General features: G+C 41.3%; 2 protein-coding genes across 4 annotated transcripts; both read right to left on the bottom strand.

Moving 5' to 3' along the window:
• Window positions 1–155: 155 nt before the first annotated feature.
• Window positions 156–10,534, bottom strand: sptlc2b (serine palmitoyltransferase, long chain base subunit 2b). Its single transcript, XM_037244390.1, is given in 14 exon segments — window positions 156–2,407; window positions 3,555–3,684; window positions 3,788–3,926; window positions 5,482–5,608; window positions 6,057–6,276; window positions 6,638–6,743; window positions 6,848–6,893; window positions 6,895–6,942; window positions 7,292–7,416; window positions 7,500–7,648; window positions 8,058–8,116; window positions 8,118–8,213; window positions 8,308–8,502; window positions 10,254–10,534. Coding segments are annotated over 14 exon segments (1,698 nt in total). The 5' UTR covers window positions 10,398–10,534; the 3' UTR covers window positions 156–2,293.
• Window positions 10,535–13,338: 2,804 nt separating this feature from the next.
• snw1 (SNW domain containing 1) lies at window positions 13,339–17,473 on the bottom strand. 3 transcript variants are annotated; one of them, XR_005096651.1, is made up of 15 exons: window positions 17,407–17,473; window positions 16,969–17,122; window positions 16,594–16,755; window positions 16,370–16,465; window positions 16,187–16,293; window positions 15,973–16,077; window positions 15,800–15,869; window positions 15,619–15,684; window positions 15,425–15,541; window positions 15,139–15,280; window positions 14,910–15,012; window positions 14,680–14,800; window positions 14,343–14,506; window positions 13,954–14,219; window positions 13,358–13,896 (listed from the first exon to the last, which is right to left on the bottom strand). XR_005096651.1 is itself a non-coding variant. In XM_037244888.1 (14 exons), exons 1-14 carry the CDS (start codon window positions 17,418–17,420, stop codon window positions 14,027–14,029), a joined length of 1,614 nt encoding a protein of 537 aa, XP_037100783.1. In that variant the 5' UTR covers window positions 17,421–17,473; the 3' UTR covers window positions 13,339–14,026. The 3 variants fall into 3 exon arrangements, 1 of the variants encoding a protein (XP_037100783.1); XR_005096652.1 differs by having other exon boundaries at window positions 13,358–13,903; window positions 13,955–14,219; XM_037244888.1 differs by having other exon boundaries at window positions 13,339–14,219.
• Window positions 17,474–20,151: the final 2,678 nt, after the last annotated feature.

Genomic DNA, 20,151 nt, shown 5'->3' with positions numbered 1-20,151 from the left:
TGTTTAACGTGATACTGTCACCTAGTGGTGTTATAATCAATGTTGTGTCAACTAGTCAAGCCAACCTTTTTTTTAAGGAAAGATTCGAACCATGTGCCTCTCAGATAGGTTTAAAAAATATTTTTTCATACAGTGAATTGTCGCTTATTCCCAAAGTTGACACAAAGAACTGATTTAATTTGTTTAGAACAGCATGATCAACAAACATCATGTCTTCACAATCTGCTCAGAATGGTTTTCAAAATCAAATACAATTTCAGTAACAGATATGAAAAATCTCATTAATCTCTATGGGTCAGTTCACATGTGCTGTCAAACATACTGGAGAGGGTTTGAGGGAAACCTGATTCTAAGGAACAGACATGTTGCTGTTTGCAAATTCATTTTCTCCTCCATAAACATTCTGCCAACGTTGCAGCACATTTCACAATTGCAGCAAGTCACACCAAAGCTGATGGAAATATATCACTTGAGTGGTTATCCATACCATTTTTTGTGACAAATTGATGAGATTTCCAGTTGTAGTAAACAATTGGTTGCATCGCTGTGATAGAAAAACAGGTTTAAATGATGTGATGATCACACTGGCTTTACTGGACTCCAATTCCCATTAATAAATCGGACTGTGTAAAACAAAAAACAGAAGCAGAATGTTTAGGGATGACCCCCGTGCATACAGTGTGACGTAACAAAAGAAAGCGGAACCAATTAGAATGCCATTCTTAAAAAAAAAAAAAATCAGTTATGAGAGGGATACAAAAAAAACACATGAAGCAGAACTCCTGCATATTTCAGTGACTACATCATCTGTGCATTTACAATGCCTGTCAGTAGTGTGAGCACTGAAGTAAAATTTTTTTAAACAATTATTTAAAATATGCACACAAAAACGCAAAGCTGCCTTTCAATTATATCTCACAAAAAAAACCAGCTGAAAGACAAAACAATTTTTTAAAAATAAATAAAGCTGTATATCAGATAAGTGTGAGGGCAGTATCGTCATACATACAGTTCAAATGTACAATGTGACTGTGCCGAATTTAAAGCACAACAAAGACCGAGAGAAACGAAAAGGACGACGGACTCGCGTTTACAAGATCTGGTGTAAACAGTAAATAAGACTGCAAAATAGAGCTAGAAAAAAAAGCAGTAAAAAAATATTCTGAAGTTTTTTTTTCTTAGCGGGATCTTTTTCCCCCTTCGAGTTGTTTTCTTTTGGAACATTTGCTTTACATTTGAAGAGAAAGGTAGAAAATATATTTATGTATATATGTTTGCTTTGGTCAAGGAAAAAAAAAATTCTGTTTAAGTTCAAGTGATTTTTTATCTTGAGTTAAAACTCATGTAAGAGATTTGGGATGCTACCTTAGCAGCATTACTGACTGTGAAAAAATTATTTACATACATCACTTTTTTTTTTGTCCATCATAGCAACTGCTACCATCACAATTAAGACTTTTTTTTTTTTTTTTTTTAAGTGCACAAGTAATGTCGAATGGCATCTTCAAAACTAAAAGAAATCCATTGTGGTTACTATTGCACAAATAACGTACACATTCTATGTGCTCAAGGGAATAAACACATCATGTCACGAGTGAAAGGAGTATCAACTTTCAATACAGACACAGAAAGTCATGTATAAAAAGTTGGTCTTCTTTTCACGAGTTGACAGATTCAAAAAAGTTGCAGGACTGTGAAGGTAGAGTGGATATAAAAAAATATATACACACCCCTATTTAAATGCTAGGCCTTTGTGATATTATATATAATAAATCGAACTCATTTCAAAACTGTTTTGCCACCGGTTCCACAGGTTGCATAAGTGTACACACCCGCATATAACTGGATATGTGGCGATGTTCAGAATTAATCAATTTTAAAACAGAAGGCAGCATGCACCAGCCTCTATTTAAAACACCTCGGATGAACCGCAACAAAGCTAAGAGGCTGATGACAACATTAGAGTAGTTCCTGTTTAAATTCCCCAAAAATATCTGGGGGAAAATGCACAAAACCATCAGGCTTTTTACATTGCAGTTTTTGAAATGATTTATCTTGGTGTCATTTTTCTATATCACAAAATCTAGCATTCGACCAGGGGTGTACAGACTTTTTATATCTACTGTAATAAGCTATGGCGAACCAATTGAGGTTTCAAGTGTGGCGAGAAGAGGTATGAAAAAGTGGTGCATAAGCAAAACTAGAAGAGAGCTTTATCAGATTTGTGTATGTTTATGTACACAATTATACATATTTAGGGATGGATTTAGGATCAGAAACGTTTTTTCGCGGCTCAGTCCTGAAGCTGACTTTCCTCAGATGTCCACCTGATAGGAGGAGGAGACTCTCCACGTCTGGAGTACTTCAGCTGCAGCAGGTCGCCCACTTCATTCACGGCCTCCAATACCTGGCAACACATCAGAGGCAATCTTATCATAACTTAAAACGGTCAGTGAAAAATTCAAACAGATAAAAGCTGGGCTGACAGTAAAAATCACACCATCAAAACAGGCGTGAACTTTTAAAGTGACACCAGAGTGTCAACATGTCATGTCAGTGGCTCTCGAGCCAAGGTGAATAGAAGGCGAGTAGCAGAAAGCCGCAAGACACCGAAAAACTCCCGCACTTCTTTCCACACTAAATGAATCGACATTGCAACACTCCAAAGCACCTGGAAACAATTTACCTTCCCCCGTGACCTTTTTTTTCTCCCCCGATTCCATAACTCGAGAAACAGTAAGACCGGTTTTCCAAAGACGGAAAAAGCGGCTCGTCCGAGTGCTCTACAAAGACTTTGGGATGCCCTTTAAATGGACTTCTGCAAATGGTGTTGACATGCACAACAGTGAGATGAATGAAGTGCCTTTGGAGAGACACGGCAGCTCATATAAAAGCCTCACTGTAATACCCACAGACAGCTTCCAAGTGCTATTAAAATAAAAGGGCAAACTGGGAGTCCTTATTATCCACCGGGCTCACTCAAACACACAAACGTCAATCCACCGTGAACCAAGCGCAGTTAGTTGACTCAAAACAACAACACTTCAATGTGTTATTGTAATAGTGACAACATAAGGCAGCTAAACTGCTAATAAGTGTGTGTGTGTGGGGGGGGGGGGAAAAGTTAAGCAAAACATGCTGGTGTTGTTATCACATCGTCGTGGGTGAGTGACTATTGCAACTTTGCGGATCCAAGTTGGCCGTAATGGAGGACTTACCGCATAGTTGTCAAACTCAAGGCCAGGGGGCCAGAAATGGCCCGCCACATAAAAGAAACGGCCCGCAAAGACAAAATGTGCATGAACTTCATGTGTCAATACTAATATTACAAATTGTCCACTTCTTAAAAAAAAAAAAAACAGTTATTGCTGGCAATTTTTATTATAATTAATCATTTAAAAATATTTGAAGTTTTTACTAGTCAAAACTAATTATCCATCCATTTGTTGTGTAGCATGTACTGTATATAATATAAGGTGTTTGTTGACAGTCATAATGGCTCTCCAAAGGAAACAATGAGGAAAGGAAAAACGAGTTTGACACTCCTGACTTACCGTGTCGAGCATTTCCTTGGTGTGCGAGGCCGAAATGCAGAAACGCGCTCGCGATTCGATGATGGGGGTCGCTGGAAAGCCGACGCCCACTGTGCCGATGTTTCGCTTTAACATCTCTCGCCCGAACGCCCTAAAATAGCCAAAAGAAATTCCTCAACATATTTCCTCTATTATCTAATCTATGTTAGCAAATATGACCGGTATAGCTTATTTAGAAAGAGAAATACAATCACTGACCCAATTTGGCGGGCATGTAGAGCATCACGGGTACGACGGGTGAGTCGCTGTTGCCATAGATGATGACACCCATCTCATAAAGTTTCCTGCGGAAGTAGATCACGTTCTCGGACAGCTGGCGGAGGCGGTCGGCACCTAGAGAGATGTGGGCAGAAGATTATTTTTCCAAATGGCACAACTAAAAGTTTTGCTCCTCTGCTTTACATGAATACAGAGAAATGTACATTATTTATTGATCCTATTAAGTATTAGGAACAGCGTGCACATTTATACAACCTCCACCATTAATGACGAATAAAGTCATTTTATTCTGCCGTCAAATTGCAGAACAAGTCCATTATCTGACCCCCCCCCAAAAAATCACTTCAGCGTGCTTTTGAAGACAACCAGAATGAATCAAAATGGAGGTCAGTGGAGGTGAAGTTAAACAGGCATCAATCTTATCCTCTGTCTGATGCGCACCCAGTGTCCTCATGCCGTGCCCCCCCTTGAGATAGCATCATAGCCAAACAAATGGTACAATGTGCCAGCAGCAACATACATCCGTCCGACTGAGTCGGAAAAACATGCATAACATCAAAGAACCATGACAAACAACCAAGTCTGAAATTAGAACGTTTTTTGAAAAAAAACAAGAATAAAAGAACTCAATGCACTGCCGGTAAAACATTAAAACTCAGACAGTTGTATTTAGCATTCTTTCACGATCACATCTCAACCCCCCCCCCCTTTCTTTTTTATACATGACTGATGTGATTTGATGTAGGAAACCATGAGCAGCTCTTTGTGCAAAGGAAATACTCAAGCTCCAACTACATTCACGTCTGGATCTTCAAAAGGATGGAAACAGGTGACAGTGCTGCAACATATCAGGTTGTCGTGGTAATTCTTCCACAATGCAAACTAACAGCAGCTCAGCCGGTCTGGCTATCTTCAGAGCAGATGATGTTATGAAAGGCCTGGTCAACGTTCTGCCAGTGAAAAGGGTTCAGGTGTTTATTAACCTCTGCCTAGCAAGCGGGCTGGAATACGTAAGAAACCCAAAACACAGCCATTTTCCATGACATGTTTCGTGAAATACTTTTGACGCTCATCTAAATAAAACCAGCGATACATTTTCATTTCTCATTGCATCCATATTTTGTGTATGTAGATGCGTCCAACAGAGCTTGACCTATACCGATCACCAGGCTCTTTTGCGCCATGCTGCTTTTGTACCCAGCATGAAGTCAAACATATGAAAACAATAAAAGAAGGCCCATTTTACTATACTAGCACCTCACAAAGTTACATCAGATTAACTTGTTATTGCCAAGAAAGTAGGGAACTACCCACTCGGCCCATTGCAGAAGCTTGAAGCTGTCTTTGATTAAATAGAACGCTTTTATTTTTATTTTACAACACCAGCCGATTTTACCACTAACTTGTCTGCCTAAATGTTAATCGGAAAAAACAACAACTATTGTTAGCATTTGACATTTACATGAGACTGTGACGAGACGCAGGACACATGCTGGGTTATACTGCCACCTCGTGGTCAAGTACGGCTACACAGTCACATGTAAAATGCTTGTGATTGGGCACAGACGATTTGGACTGCACAGTACTTATCATCCAAATTGAAACACATGCATTCTTTCATTTGTGTGTGGGGGGGAACACCAGCAATGTAAGCAAGATTAGAACCTACCCAGTGTGGTCCCATCTTCTCCCATGATGATTTTCATTGAGGTGATGATTTGCTGGGCTACGGGTGGAGGCATGGAGGTGGCGTACAGGGCGCTGTGAGAGTGCTGTCGCAGGTAATCGATCAGCTCCTAACAGAGAAATTACAAACATTGAAAGAACATAAACATCTTGACTACGCGTTGAAGCAAACAATTTGCATATTTTTTTAATTGAATTTAATTCATTTTAATTACCGTATTTTCCGCACTATAAGGCGCACCGGATTATAAGGCGCACCTTCAATGAATGGCCCATTTTAAAACTTTGTCCATATATAAGATATATACATTTGGCCCGCGGGCCGGACTTTGGACACGCCTGCTGTAGTGGCTCAATATTGGTCCATATATAAGGCGCACCTGATTATAAGGCGCACTGTCGGCTTTTGAGAAAATTGGAGGTCTTTAGGTGCGCCTTATAGTGCGGAAAATACGGTAATTAGAGTTAAAACAAAGGTCATTCAACTTTATAAATGCTTAAAAAATTTTTTTTTTAACATTCTACACACACATGCAGTGAATACTTGGTCAAGCAAACCTTTTTGCCTCCGATGTAACCCCCGGCGCTGCCAAAGCTTTTCGTGAACGTTCCCATCATGACGTCCACATCTGTGGGGTTGAGACCAAAGTAGTCTACCACTCCCTTGCCATTAGGACCCAAAGCCCCGATACTATGGGCCTCATCCAGGTACACGTAGGCCTTGTAGCGCTTCTTCAGGGCGATGACCTCTGGCAGACGCACAATGGAACCCTCCATACTTTGGGACAAGAAGGTGAAGGACAAATTAACAACAACAAAAAAGTTCTTTATCATTTGATTATGCTAAGGGCATAATTGAACAATCTGAGTGTTTGCCTTCGGTGCAAGTCAGACTCCATTAACATTGCATTAGTAAAAAGGACATTGATTAAGTTGTACTGGTTGTTTGGCGAGGCTAACGATCCCTTATGAGTCCTGACTGATTGATTACCTTTACAGAAAATGCACTTTAAGGAGAGTGGGAACAATTCCAAACTGCTGTAGATTTTATGACAAAAAGAAATGTGGCTGATCTCAGACAGCCAATTTGATTGGTCGAAAAATAGCAAATTACACACACGAAAGCTGAAATGTGTTACCTGTAAATGCCCTCCACCAAAATGAGAATTTTTCTCCAGGGCCGATGGGTCCTTGGCTGTCCGTGCACAATGGCGTCTCGCAAGAGTTTTTCAAGGCTTTGCATGTCTACAGCAAAGGGCAAGAATATTGCTTAGCGCTAAAAAATTTAAACCGCTCCAACAAATATGTTGCTATGGACGCTACGGGTTGAACATGTTGAGGTCACCTACTGTTGTGTTGAAGTACCCGAATGGTTGAGCCGGAAAGACGGGCGCCCTAGCACTAGTGATGCGTGATTGAAGCTCGTCACTTAAGACAGACAACCCTAGAACGAGACGATGGAAAAATGTCCAAATTGAGGTCAGAGGGGTGCGATCAAGTATAATCAGGCGCATTGATTGTATAGCACCACATTGCAAAACAAATGCGGCTGAAATCAACAATATTTCGAAATATCCTGAAACAAGAGCACCTTGGAACAGTCCGACCTGTTCAGTCCCCCCCCACCCCCCACCCCCCACACACACACTTAAAACAAGCAACAGGAACCCGTGTTAGTTCCGATAAAGCAAATTATCATCTTGAGATTACAGTCTAGGAACAATGCGGTGAGTCAGAAGGAATATCACGCCTGGTGGAGAACAAAAAAGAAGGAAAAGTGTCAAATTCCATACCTTCCCGGTAAGCGCAGGAATGTTCATGGAATTTGTAGCGAAGCCCATACCGAACGTCATAGCTGATTCAACGCCAAGGAATCTGGCCACCAACTGCTCCAGCTCCTCGTGGATGTCAAGGTTCCCTAGAACACAGGTTTACATGAAGCTTGTGCCAAAAATGTTATCCTTTGGATTTTAGAGACGTACATGGTGGTAGTTCTCTCACCTAATTCACAGCGAGTGCTGCCAACTCCCACGCCGTATTTTTGCGTGACTTCCAAGGCAGCGTCAGCGCAAGCCCCCTTGTTCTGGGCGAAGCCCAGATAATTGTACGAGCCCATGTTGATGACGCCTTCCACCACTTTGCCAGTGTGCCTGAAGAAGAGCGAGACAATGACGACTCGGGGACAAAGGACAACGACCCAGGGTCAGGGTAAAATAATTAACTTTAACGTGTGGCTCGCGGTAGCTGTGTAAACATTTCCTGTTAAATGCCCCAGTCATCCAGCAGCGGGATGTTGCGCAATCGTTTATCGCAAGGAAATTCAGCTTTGGCACGGCAAGGCATATTTGACACATTCCGATCTTGATAAAACAGTAGAGAACGTCAACACACCCTTTTGAAACATTTGATGGTTCTGAAATAGAACCAATAAGCTCTCTTAACAATGAAAATAGTTTAGTCAAGACTTGTAAGCCCCAAATCTGGCGTCCAATCATCTTTGATATATATTTTTTTTAGCACTGAGACAAGAAATTTTTTGCTCCATTTGTATCAACTTACTGGAAAGTCCAGTTGTAATCAGGGGAAACTCGCTCCAACAGGTCCATCTTTGCCCCGGGAAACACCACAGACGGGTCGGTTCCAGTTATCTCGTATCCTCATGTACAAGTTCCTGGTGTAAAAGTTCTCAAAGTCTTGATAGAGTGGGACAAAGTCCTATAAAGGAAAAGACAATCGTGAGGCTATGCAACAAAAAAAAAAAAAAAAAACAGAACTTGAGGGACTTTCTTTTTAAAAATTGTTTATTAACCTTTTGCTCTTCTCGCTCTCGGGCCATGGTGCATTTCCCGATGTTCCAGTGGCGGAGAAAATCACGGAGGTAGCCAAAGATGGTGAGGATGCCGTAGCCCACGTAGGTAAGCACGGCCACCAGTAGAGGAGTCTGCTCGAACGATTCCACAAAGGGCCTCTTGTACAGGCTCGAGTTGTGTGTGCCATGTTGGTTCTAAGGCGGGGGGGGACGACGACGACGACAAAACAAGCATTCTTATTATTACAACTTCCGTTGCTTGAGGCGCAATTTTGATAAGTGGTAGAGTCGGTTGGTTGTCACGCCATTGTGGGTTGTGTTGGGAAATTTGAAATGCTCATGCGTACTTGTGGTTTTCCTGAAACGCATAGATAGCACGCATGAGCATTTCAAAATAAAAGACTTTTGAACCATAGTTTGCTTCCCTTACAAAAGCACACCCAGATTTATACATAGGTTTGATATAGAGACATCGAAAAATTCAAATATTTATATTCCAAGTATGACTGCGTATGAAAAGAACCTAACAAGAACCGAAGAAAACTTTGAAGTGGGCCAGCATCAATTGGGCCCATAGAGTGTAGCAGCTTAGCAGCTCCTCATGTGATCAGTCATGCCTTTCTCCAAGAAACACCTCAGAGCACTGCAGAGAGTGAGCATTTAAAACCAGTCGGACGTGACCTTCCCTCGATGGAGGATGAAGAAAAATGGCTGTTGCATATTGATGCAATGCAATTTCCAAAAGGCAACTAATGTTATCGCTCGTGAGGGTAAACAAACACAAATCTACAGATTATAAATACAGCAGTGGAGGTTTAGTATGGAATGTAAACCTCAATAAAAAAGGGCCCACTAGGAGACAACAAGCAAATGATTACAAAACATGTATGCATGCCAAACCTCAACTACTAAACTATGTTTTCTGTTTCACGGTGGAACCGACCACACCCTTGACAGCGGAGACATTCCTTCCCGTTTAAGAGTCATGTGGAAGCAGGCTTGCTTTGCTCTCCATTAACAACTCCGAACACAACAGGCCCTGGTCGTCGTCTTCTCATTAGCCAAGGTAAACAGAGACGAGTCTGACTCCACAAAGACACTCGCAGGACAGAAAAAAAATAGCTGAGTGTAATATTACAAAGAGCTGAACAATAACATTCAGGTGGCTTGGGCCATTTTTGCAAAACAGGAACATTTAATTTTCCCTCATTGTATTAAGATCTGTCTATTTAACTGCTAAAAAGTGAAAATATCAACTAGATCAATTTGAAAGATAGCTGTTACATGGACAGAACATAATAATATAGAACAGCCAAATTTCCTATTCCATACGCTGCTTATGTTTACATCCGTAATGTGTTGACATAAAAAAATAATAGGAATCAAATATTTTTCAGTCATTGACGAATGCAAGACTGGCGGTTAAAAATAAGTGCCAGAAATGACAATATCGGATTATATTAGTTACGCTCCGGAAAAATTCGACCAAACCAAGTTTGTATAACTAACGCATCAGCAACCACATTACGTCACGCATGCCAATGTTTTGATATGGACACAACTCAAAATACCAAAAAAAACATTACGATCAGTGTTTGTTAGTTTTAGCAAATTAAGTGAGCATTTCGAAGATCTCGTTTGTTTTGGTAAATTCATCAGAGCGTAGCAAGGATCTTTCCGCTTGTGTTGACGTGAACGAAAACATTCACTTGATCTAATCTTCTCATGCTGAAAATAAATGAACTGATGTCTTGTTCGTATAGTTGACATATTGACATCCTTAATAAATAAACTATTTATAAACATCGCGCTGTAGTGTCATCTTATCAACCTAGAAATTAACTCAGCAATTCACAATATAAGAATATGCAAAAAGATAGATCATGCATGTATTTTGAAATAGTTCGGGACCGCCTTCCACGGAACGGTTGACGACCGGGCCTCACCTTCTCCCCGGGGCGACGATACTTCTGCTGCTGTTGAAACAGGCAGTGGTTCTTCACGAAGCCATTTTTGCTGGCTTTCTGACCACTCGAAGTCCGACGACAAGCATCTCCGTTGAGTAGCTTGTTGGCAGAGCTTTCCGTCATATTTTTTCGGCTCAACGCGGCGGAAGAGATCACAAATTGAAGTAGCCCAACTTGGGTGCGGATAATCGGGAAGTCATGTATGAACTCGGAGAAACGATCGCTTCTACGCCCACTGCGCTGCGTCTGCACCAGCACGCCGGAAGTACACGCCCCTGACGGGCGGTTATTCGCCAGTGCGCGTGGTCGCCTTCAAAGATCGTCTATAAAAAACAAGAGCCCACCGAATAAAATACTATCAATACTTTTAGTGGGGTGTCACGTAAATCATGGAAAATGTTACGATATATAATTGTGAGAATTTTATATACAAACATTAACATTATGAGTCAAACTTAACACGGGAATTTCTTTTAAAACCACCACTCGAAGAAAAACAGCGCCAGTGGTCTTACTTTAATTTTCTGTCTTGGTTATACGTCAAACGTCTCCTGCGTGGTTCGTCCTTAAGCTCCTCCCATGGAAACGACCCATAATAACCTTTGTTCAGGCGTCAACCGAATTCTCCCGATGACTTTTTTTTTTTTTTTACCGGAGCCGGACAGTTAGAACAAACAAGGTCAAGGCAATCCCTCGTGTCATTGGAAGTTGTGAAGAAATTTATATTAATTTATATAATATTTAGATTGCGTTAATACCAATATAGAATCAAATGTAATATCAATCCACTGAGTAAATTAAAAAGTGTTTAATCCATGAAGAATTCACTATATTTGCTTTTTTTCTGCAGAAATGTTGTACACATTTAAAGTTACATATCTCTGCCCCTAGAGGGCACTATTGGACCACAGACAATAAAGGTATCTTCACTTTACCTGCAGGGTTTATGCTGCTGCTATAAAGTTCCTGTTCAGTTAGGAAGCATTGATGTGCAGCCCGTTGATTTAAAGTCCATGATTAAGCCATCGATGATAAGATCAGATGATTTGATTCTTGAATCAATTTCCCGGCCTTTGCTTTTTTGTTTCTTCTCAAGGTCCTAACCTTGAGTGGCAAATAATGAAACATCAGTCTTTAAAGCGCTTGCCAGAACACAGAGGAGCACTTAAGCTGTCCATTCCAAACTAGATCAAGGTGATAAGAAAGTAGCTTTAATAGGATCACCGTTAGGGTTAGATAGAGAGTGGATCAGCGTTCATTGATGCAGCCAATGCACTTTCACAGTTCAAAAATAAACCATGCAGTATAACTATTGTGTACGAAAAATGTGTAGACTTCAAATCAATGAATAATCCTGATACACTAACTTTAATGCATGACTTTATAAGCCTGCAAAAACAATTCCCTAGATAATGATGTACTTTGAATTCCCTTAGGTGGCCGCGGGGGTAAGGTGTGGATTAATTATGAACAAAAACCACATGATTGAGGCCCTGACATATCCTTGTAATGACCATTTTCTAAAGTCCCAAGTTTTAAATCACATGAGCATAAATGTTCCAAACACCGTGTTGCACTCTATCTACCGTATTTTCCGGACTATAAGGCTAAAAGCCTAAAATTTTCTCAAAAGCCGACATATGGACCAAATTCCTAAATTTAAACTGGCCCGAAGCATTGTGTCATGAAATCAATCATAAGTGGCCCGCTGAAGACTATGAATCATGAATCAAAAAGACTATGGATCATTATTTTGTGATGATAAATAATTTGTTGCGTCTGAAGTTGAAATAAAAAAGATAAAATGGAGAATGATTTGATTTGGATTAAAAATCTGACATGATGCATTAATGGTGGGCCTTATAGTCCGGTGCGCCATTATATAAGGACAACGTTTTAAAATGGGCCATTCATTGAAGGTGCGCTTTATAGTCCGGAAAATACGGTACTCTCACTTCTGCATTACAGTTAGCGTCCTAACACAATCAAATGCAGAGCAATCTATCCAACGTTCAAGTCTTTGCTCGAATAAAGATGACTTCCTGTCACTGCAAATCCCAAAGTGGTTGCTGCGCACTCCCAACTCCAGTTGGTTAAGGCTCCACATTGCTGCTGTTCTCCCAGCAGGCTTCATTCTGACTGACACAACCATTAGAAACCGTTACGCTTGTCTTGGTCTTCACTCCATAATAGATTATCCAGCAAGAGAGACAACCGAGGCGGGGCAGGTCGCACTGAGTGACAGACAGACCATTTCCGAAGAGCAGTAGACTCTAACTCTTGACTGCCGGAATAATGATGAGTGAAGCCCTGGCCTGAATACGTGTAGACGAGGAACTAATGATGAAGGCATAGAGGGAGCTGCAGGTTCTTGCAATGATGAATGTCACCAACACACTGGCTATGTACACTTTACCCACACAAGAAATAACAGATGTATTTTTTTTTAGCTGACAAAGATAGTTGAGGGATTGAACAGGGAAACATGCACCATTGCTTTTCCCTAATGTGGCTTAGCTGCTAGTGTTTAAACATATACTCAAATGTATTTAGGGAAATAGCTAATTAAAAAAAGGACTTGGCATAGACAATGTATTCAAAATCCTCCAAGTAAACACAATGAAACTGCATTTAATTAAAAAAATAAAGGAGTGTGCTTCTGTTTGCAGTCTTTTAATACAAAGGTCATAAGGTCAGCTGCCGCTCTCAACTTTTGCACCATTTATCAGCCAACTTATTGCTTTTCTCTGCAAGAAGGAAAAATATCTCAAGAGACATCACAAAAAAACTAAGCTATCCAGAGTACAGCTGTGCTACAACGCAATATTGTTTATTATTTCTGGGCTTGTTTCCAGATAAACAGCGATCTATCACACCTTCTATCTGCAACCTGAGGATTCCATTGTGGCCCAACACAATATGTCCACAGCTGAACAAAAGCAATGCCAGGGAACCAATTTCCTCTTGGCGTCATGAATGAGCATCCCATTCATCAAATCATAAAGGCAGACAAGAGCTGAGTGGAAAGACATTATCAAGCACTAACCACACGAAGACAGGCTGAAGGGACTGCAACTTTTTTGTTTTTGTCAGACAACTTTTCTTGGCCTTTCCAGCAGAAAAGCGAAATGGAAGTAATGTGTACCTACACTTCTGTGCACAAGCCCCATTCCGAGTTATAAGAGGGTGTGCACACTTTTGCAATCTTTATTTTTATATACTTTTGTAATTTTCAGATATTCACATAAATTCATTTAAAAGAGCATTATGCTAAACTGTATTACACAAACAGGAAAAAAATAACTACCGAACTTTGCTGTACCAAAACATCCACACCCTTCACACACTAAAAGAAATTTATTCAATACTTGTACAAGGATGACAAGGATATATTTTTTTTTTCTTCAAGATCAGTGTCCATACCTGCCATCACATATAGGCAAACGGTAACAACACCTAAATGGGCATCTTAAATATTATAGAACTGACCCCAAAAAGTATTTTTGGTATGTGTGTGAAATCAAAACTAACTGAAATCTATACACTTCCAGGACAGAAGTTCCCATGTTACCTTATTGGTCGCACTGTACATATATGGGTAGGAAGAAAAAAAAAAAAAGGATTAGAAATGGTATTTTTTTACACTAGTTGGCGGGGGGAAAAATAGACAACTCCCTCTAGACATTTGAGTGGAATAAAACACCTGCGATGAACAAAGTGTGTCGACAAAAGAGCATGATGACCATAGGCCTTCACTCCTTTCTGCGCTTCTTGTCGTGGTAATCGTCCTTGGAGCGGCTGCTGGTGGACGCTCTCTTGGAGCCGCCGTGCTGCTTGGCTTCTTCCAAGAATTTGTCCAGACCGAAAGGGTCTTCTTCAAACTGGACAGGACCCTCGCGCCTCTGCCCGTGATCGGCACCCGAGAACTCCTTGTCGGGCACGAACCTGAAAGAAGCAAGCGCGATTAGAGTCGTGCTTGATTCGACTGAAATTCTCTTAGCATCCAATATCCGACTCGACGTGACAGCAAGTTGAATGTACTTTGAACACCCGCGTTCCCCCCAATACCTGTTGTTTTGCATGAGTGTGTCAAAGTCATCGGCGTAGGCGTCCTTGTCGATGGCTTTGCTGGGTCGGTAGATGTTGGAGGCCATGTCTCTGCCGCCGCGGAAAGGCTTGTCGTACACGTTGTACGTCTCGTCCTCGCCACCGGCAAAGCCGCTATCCATTCCCTGGGAGGACAAAAAGGGATGGGAAAGGTAGTTATTACTCTTTCTTCCACTTTCAGTATGTATTGTCAAAGCTTTTCACGTGTGTGAGAGATCAACACAGAAGCCACCCTGCAATGTAGTGAACGGTCATTAGACGGTTAGCTTCGCTTTTTTTTTTTAATTACGACACTCACTTTACTCTGGTTGAAAAGTCGCTGGTCATACTGGGCCTCGCTGCTGCTGGTGCGAGGGTTGGGCACACCCAGAGCGATGAGCTCACTAATGTCTCTGTCTTGGTCCCTCTGCAGTTTGGATCTGAAAGGGGAGGAGAAAAAAAAATGGTATGACTTGGACATGAATTTGTGATGACGTGTGAAATCCAGACTTCCAATATGAAAAGAGGAGGGTTGAGTGTGTCCAGCACCTCTTGTCAGGAGCTGCCCTGGAAATGTTTCTGTCGTGCTGTCTCTCTTTCCTTCTGTCGTGGCGGATCTCGTCACGCTCCCTTGCCTCTCCTTCCTCGCCGCCTTGATTCGACATGGGAGAGAAACAGAAAATGGTGAAGAAGAAAAAAAAAAAAAAAGTATTTGTGACATGTTTTAACAGCTGCAGAACCCAAATCCAGTCAAGCAACTTGTTTGGTCGCATCTCACCTTTGTCCCCATGACTTTTAATTCCCGCCCTGCGATCTCGGGCCATTTGGGCTAACTCCCTGAGTTTCTCTTCTTTCTTTTCTTTCTCCTTCTGGGCCATCTTCTTTTCCACCTGGGCTCTCATCTCTACCGCCTCTCTGGCCTATAGACACAACCAAAAGTTCAAACTCCATAGACCATAAAAATTGAAAAACATGGTGGTTGAGTAGGACAACACACAACAGATTTATTTATTATGAGTAGATGCTTCCCAAGCATGAACTTAAAGAGCCTTGCGTAAGATTACCTTTCTATCAGCAATGTAGAGGGCCTCAGCCAGCTTGGCGAAGTTTTCATTGATGTGAACTGTTTGCAGCCCCCTGCCATCAGCTGCCAGACGCTTGTCTAGAGGGATGGTGTAACCCTGGAAAAAGGAAAAAAAAAGAAAAAAGGCAGAGGGTCATATTTATTCACATAGACATAGCCTTGGTGCTAGATTACCTTAGCGTTCTTCCAGTTGGAGATGCATGGAGGAATCTTCCACTCCTGCTGTTCTTTCACTGTCATCTAAAACCAAGAGGAGGAAAGAAAGAAACTTCATTACAATGAATCGAGAAGTATTCTAAAATGATATTGTCATAAACTGTATGCAAACTCAAATCTGCAATTCCAATAATAATACCTTTCTACTCGGAGAATGCATGACTGGAGCTGGTGGTGACGGTGGTCCACGAGGGATCTTCTTATTGATCCTGCAACACATTTAATCTGAATTAAATTCTCTTAAAGTGAAGCAGATTGTTCAAAAGCAGTTATGACAGATCATGTATGATATAAAAGGACGGACACGCTTACTTAAAACGTGGTGGTTCCATGGGGTCTCTCTGCATTTCCACCATGCGGATGACTCTTTGTTTGGCTCCAGAGTTGAAAGCCACTCCCTGCTGGGATGGGGTGTACCTGATAGACAGACAGAAGACTTTACTGTAGATAGTAGTAGATTTATTATTTACAGCATTGTTAAAAATTCAGACTCCAATGACTGGGGCGGTGAGAAATGTTTTGATACCTGATGTACTGTGCTGGGGCCTGCTTGTCTGCTGCTCGGACAGGCATGGCAGCGGCAATCTTTTGAGATACCTGCTTGCTGAGGGCAGCACGAGTCTTCTCAGTCAGCTAAAAGAAAAACACGCAAAGCACACTTTCGTCAGTCTCATTATGCCTGACAAATAGCGAAACGCCACACTTTTACCTCTTCAACAGCTTCCTCATCCGGCTTCTGCAATTCCGGGGTGTCTTCATTCATAACTTCTTTTGGAAGTAGATCTGTGTACCTACTGAAGATCACCTACAATAACGAAAAGGCACAAAATTACCATAAATACATTTTGCCATGCATTGTCTTACTGAAAGCCAATCCTTGTGGTTTTATTTTTAATTGCATATTTGTAAAAATTGAGCGTTATAACTGCAAACCTTGTCTTTGTTTTGTCCTTGTCTCGCAATAGCATCATATTTGACTTTCCCCTCTGCATCCACCTGCATCGTCAGAGCATTGTTGGTTTTCTTTTGCCGACCCATCTCCAGAGGAAACTGTGCCACGTGGATCTCTGGAAAAGCTCCCCCATCTCCAAAGTCCTACGGAAGTGCAATCATTTGCAAATATGATTAAAACCATTAATGTATTCATTTATAAGCAGCAGGCAAGCATTTTGACATCAATTGTTAGGGTGTGCAAAAGCAAACTTTGCTCCCACAAAAAAAGTAAATTCACAGACGTGGGTGGGTAATCTTAGTTCACTTTAAACAACCCATACATGCGTACTTCTAATTTAAAATATTGATTCTTACCTCGGGAGTGCGAGGTATCCATCCACCTCTGTGTCCATAAGGTAGCGGTTCCCTTCGGGAAGCGACCAAGGCAGTAGAGAACGACTTCTGGGCGCGAACTCTGTCCTCTGCTTCCAGCTGATCTTGTGACAGCTGGGTCGGCACCGGTAAAAAGCTACACATAAAATTATCCGAGTTAGTTGGATCACGTGCTAAAAAAAACGTAGTTTATCTATTAACTAGTCGCAAACATAACACGTCGGTAAGACGGTGGCCTGCTATGCTAACATTAGCTTCACGATTGAAACAGCACAGCAGCTCATGGTGGTCACCAACGACGAATCAGATCACTTGAAAATATTCCACGCGCTACCTTAATTTGATACCGCACATATAAATTATCTTCTTTTCAAAATATCATCAATTAAGTACACAAAAGGCTTTTGACGCGACGCTTACCTCGTTAGAGACATCTTGCGCTTGTCTTTCCGAGCCACCAACTTCCGCTTCCTTCTTCGTTGGCAACTAGCACACATTCAATTGCAGTACTGACACCTGCTGGTTAAAGATAGCAACTACTCCCTGTTTCATGTTCCTTCATGACACACATTACTCTACCATGTGCAGAATTCATGAACCTTTGGAATTAACGTGGCCTTTTCTTTTGAGTAAATATTTAACAAAATAATTCAATTATTAGCCTGGAGCAACAGAAAAGGACAAATCAAGGTATATTATTCTTCACAGGACAATGAATCTAATCATGTGGGGGGAATTACTTTTCGCCCTTATCTATTTAATAACCCAAACTGTGCTTCTCACCCTCATTATGACCGCTGCTGTCTGCGGGCATGTATTGTCGGACTCATAAATGAATTCGATTTAATCTTGGGCATCATCATCGCCAGCATCATTTCCATCACTGTCTTCATTAATACATCTATGTCGAAATGACATTTCCTTCCCCTTGTCTGCACCCACAGTAGACCCACTTAAGGGGCATTAAGCCGTCTAATACGATTTAACTTGCATGACTAATGGAGACTTTTAAACACCTTAGGTAATGTAGCACCATTTTCAGACTGATCTGTTTTCTTTGGGATGAAAGGACATTTTTGAAATGATTATCTTCCCTTTTAAACAACCAACCAGTCGATTAATTAATCAATTGGTCGCTCCTTCTGGGCCTAACTTGGAATACAGTTTTATGAAGATCATGTTATGATTATTAACAGGTAAGCGCAGGGAAAAGACAAGAGGAAGGAAGAGCCTTGTAACCACTCATGGGGATCAAATGGGAAATTAAAACTCCAAGTGGGCCAGCAGCCAGGAAATCACATCCACGTTTACATGCATGCATAATATCCATATAAACCTCACACATGCAAACGGAGCTATTGGAGCGAACATTTATTACAAGAGGCACAGCATGTTAAAGCAAGTGATGCAATCCTCCAGTGACACGTTCCTTATATGTCGCACTGCAGTCTTTCACCTAATGTAATGATCTTATAATGCTTCCTTAACTGTGCTACATTTTTCTTTCCTGTCAAACATAATTATGCGGCAAACCTTTCTGCTGCGCAGCTGTTCCGTTGTTCCAAAACAAGTGGAATGGTAAGAAACAAGGAGCGTTGGAGTATGAATTTGGGCTGTATCGAGAATAGCAGAGAAACCCGACACCAACCAAAACACACTTTATGACAAAACGTGTTTTATCTTCTAAACGCTCCCAAAAGTCGAATCAAAACCATGTTTGTACTCAAATCGGTGCATTAAAAAAACAAAAACGCAGCTCTGCTCAGGGGCCTCCCACGTGTAGTGGATTTACTCTTCTTGCTCGGATGTTAAAGACATTATAAGCCGATGTCCAGACTCCTGCTGTCCTTAAAACTTGCTCTGGATCTTCGCCCAGCTATTCGTGTCCACTAGATGGCAGAAAAAGACAAACTCTCTTTTGGGCAGGCAATCTTCTCGAAGGCTTTCACAAGATACCTACTTGTATTTGCACGACACAGAATCCAATTTGCATGAAAAAGACACTGCATCATCTACATGATGCTGTATTTTCGTATTTGCTTCTTCAGTGTGCTTGAGTGCAAGCCTGAGATGCAGAAGGAAGCATTCACCGAGCCAGCCCTGGCCGGTCAGGGCCGCTTTGCATCAGCAAGCGAGCCCCCTGACATATTATTTTCACCTCTGTGTTTTGGACTTTATCCAAACCAAATAGGGCATTCAAGGTGGTTCAACACCATCAAAATGAATTGATATCACTGGCCCCAGAAGTGATTAACTTAAAATGGCTTTGAGGGTAAAAAATTTCAGCCAAGCTTATTCTAATGCTCATACATGAACTTCACTTTGATGTAATTTACTCAAGCATGTGTTTACAGTAGATAAAGCCCCGTTTCATGCTGTGTTTGCGCCTTTCAACACGACAAATTGCAGCTCCGAAATTTCTGCGGCGACCTTGAAAGTGGAGAAAAGGACATTGCTGAGAGCCAAAGCAACGTCGCACACCTCCTAATCTCCAGAGGCGGTTGCTCGATGAGGGGTGCTGATAGCGGAGCGTCGGTGTCGTCTCCAGCAGCGCGAGATAGGAATCGCTCCGAATTTGAGTCCTCGAAGTCAAGCGAAGGATTTGAACACGACTTTGAGCATTTGGAGCGCAACATTATTTTCTGCTCCGTTTCACGTTCAGTAAATTTAACACAGTTTGAGAAGTCGATATAACACACGTACGGGCCTGACACGGTTGAACTTGTCTCCATTTTTGTTGTATCTGTTACTAGATATGATTGGAAGTGTTGCTCATCTCACATTTGATCTGCGAGAAGGGGACATCTTAAAATAGAACCTCACTGATGGAGTTATTTTTTTTTCTTTCATCTTTATGTCTACATGAGGCAGCCCGCCTTTGAAATTCACACATCTGTATTTTGCACATGATCTATAATAAATTAAAAAAAAATTGTTTTGGAAATGTTTTGAGGACGACAACATCTATGTTCTCCCAGGTTACAAGCCTAACACTTACTTTTTTCACAAAAGAAACCATAAAATTATTCTTTACCTGCCACCATTTTGTTTTTCATTTATTACAAAAGACAATTCAACCTTAACTGTTTGAAACTACAGCAGTAAATTCACAAACTAGGTGTAGCTTGAATACAAAACAAAAAAGTTTCTTCTTCTACACATTCT

This window comes from Syngnathus acus, chromosome 24 (genome assembly GCF_901709675.1).
Source record: "Syngnathus acus chromosome 24, fSynAcu1.2, whole genome shotgun sequence".
Classification (NCBI taxonomy): domain Eukaryota; kingdom Metazoa; phylum Chordata; class Actinopteri; order Syngnathiformes; family Syngnathidae; genus Syngnathus; species Syngnathus acus.
Note: the sequence above shows the minus strand (reverse complement) of the source record. Positions and strands in the feature narration are given on the sequence as shown.

Excerpts from the sequence above, each read along its gene's own strand:
- snw1 (XM_037244888.1), bottom strand. Across the intron at positions 16,756-16,968 it reads GGATACCTCGCACTCCCGAG|GACTTTGGAGATGGGGGAGC; the intron begins GTAAGAATCAAT and ends GCACTTCCGTAG. Across the intron at positions 16,294-16,369 it reads ATGAGGAAGCTGTTGAAGAG|CTGACTGAGAAGACTCGTGC; the intron begins GTAAAAGTGTGG and ends TTTTTCTTTTAG.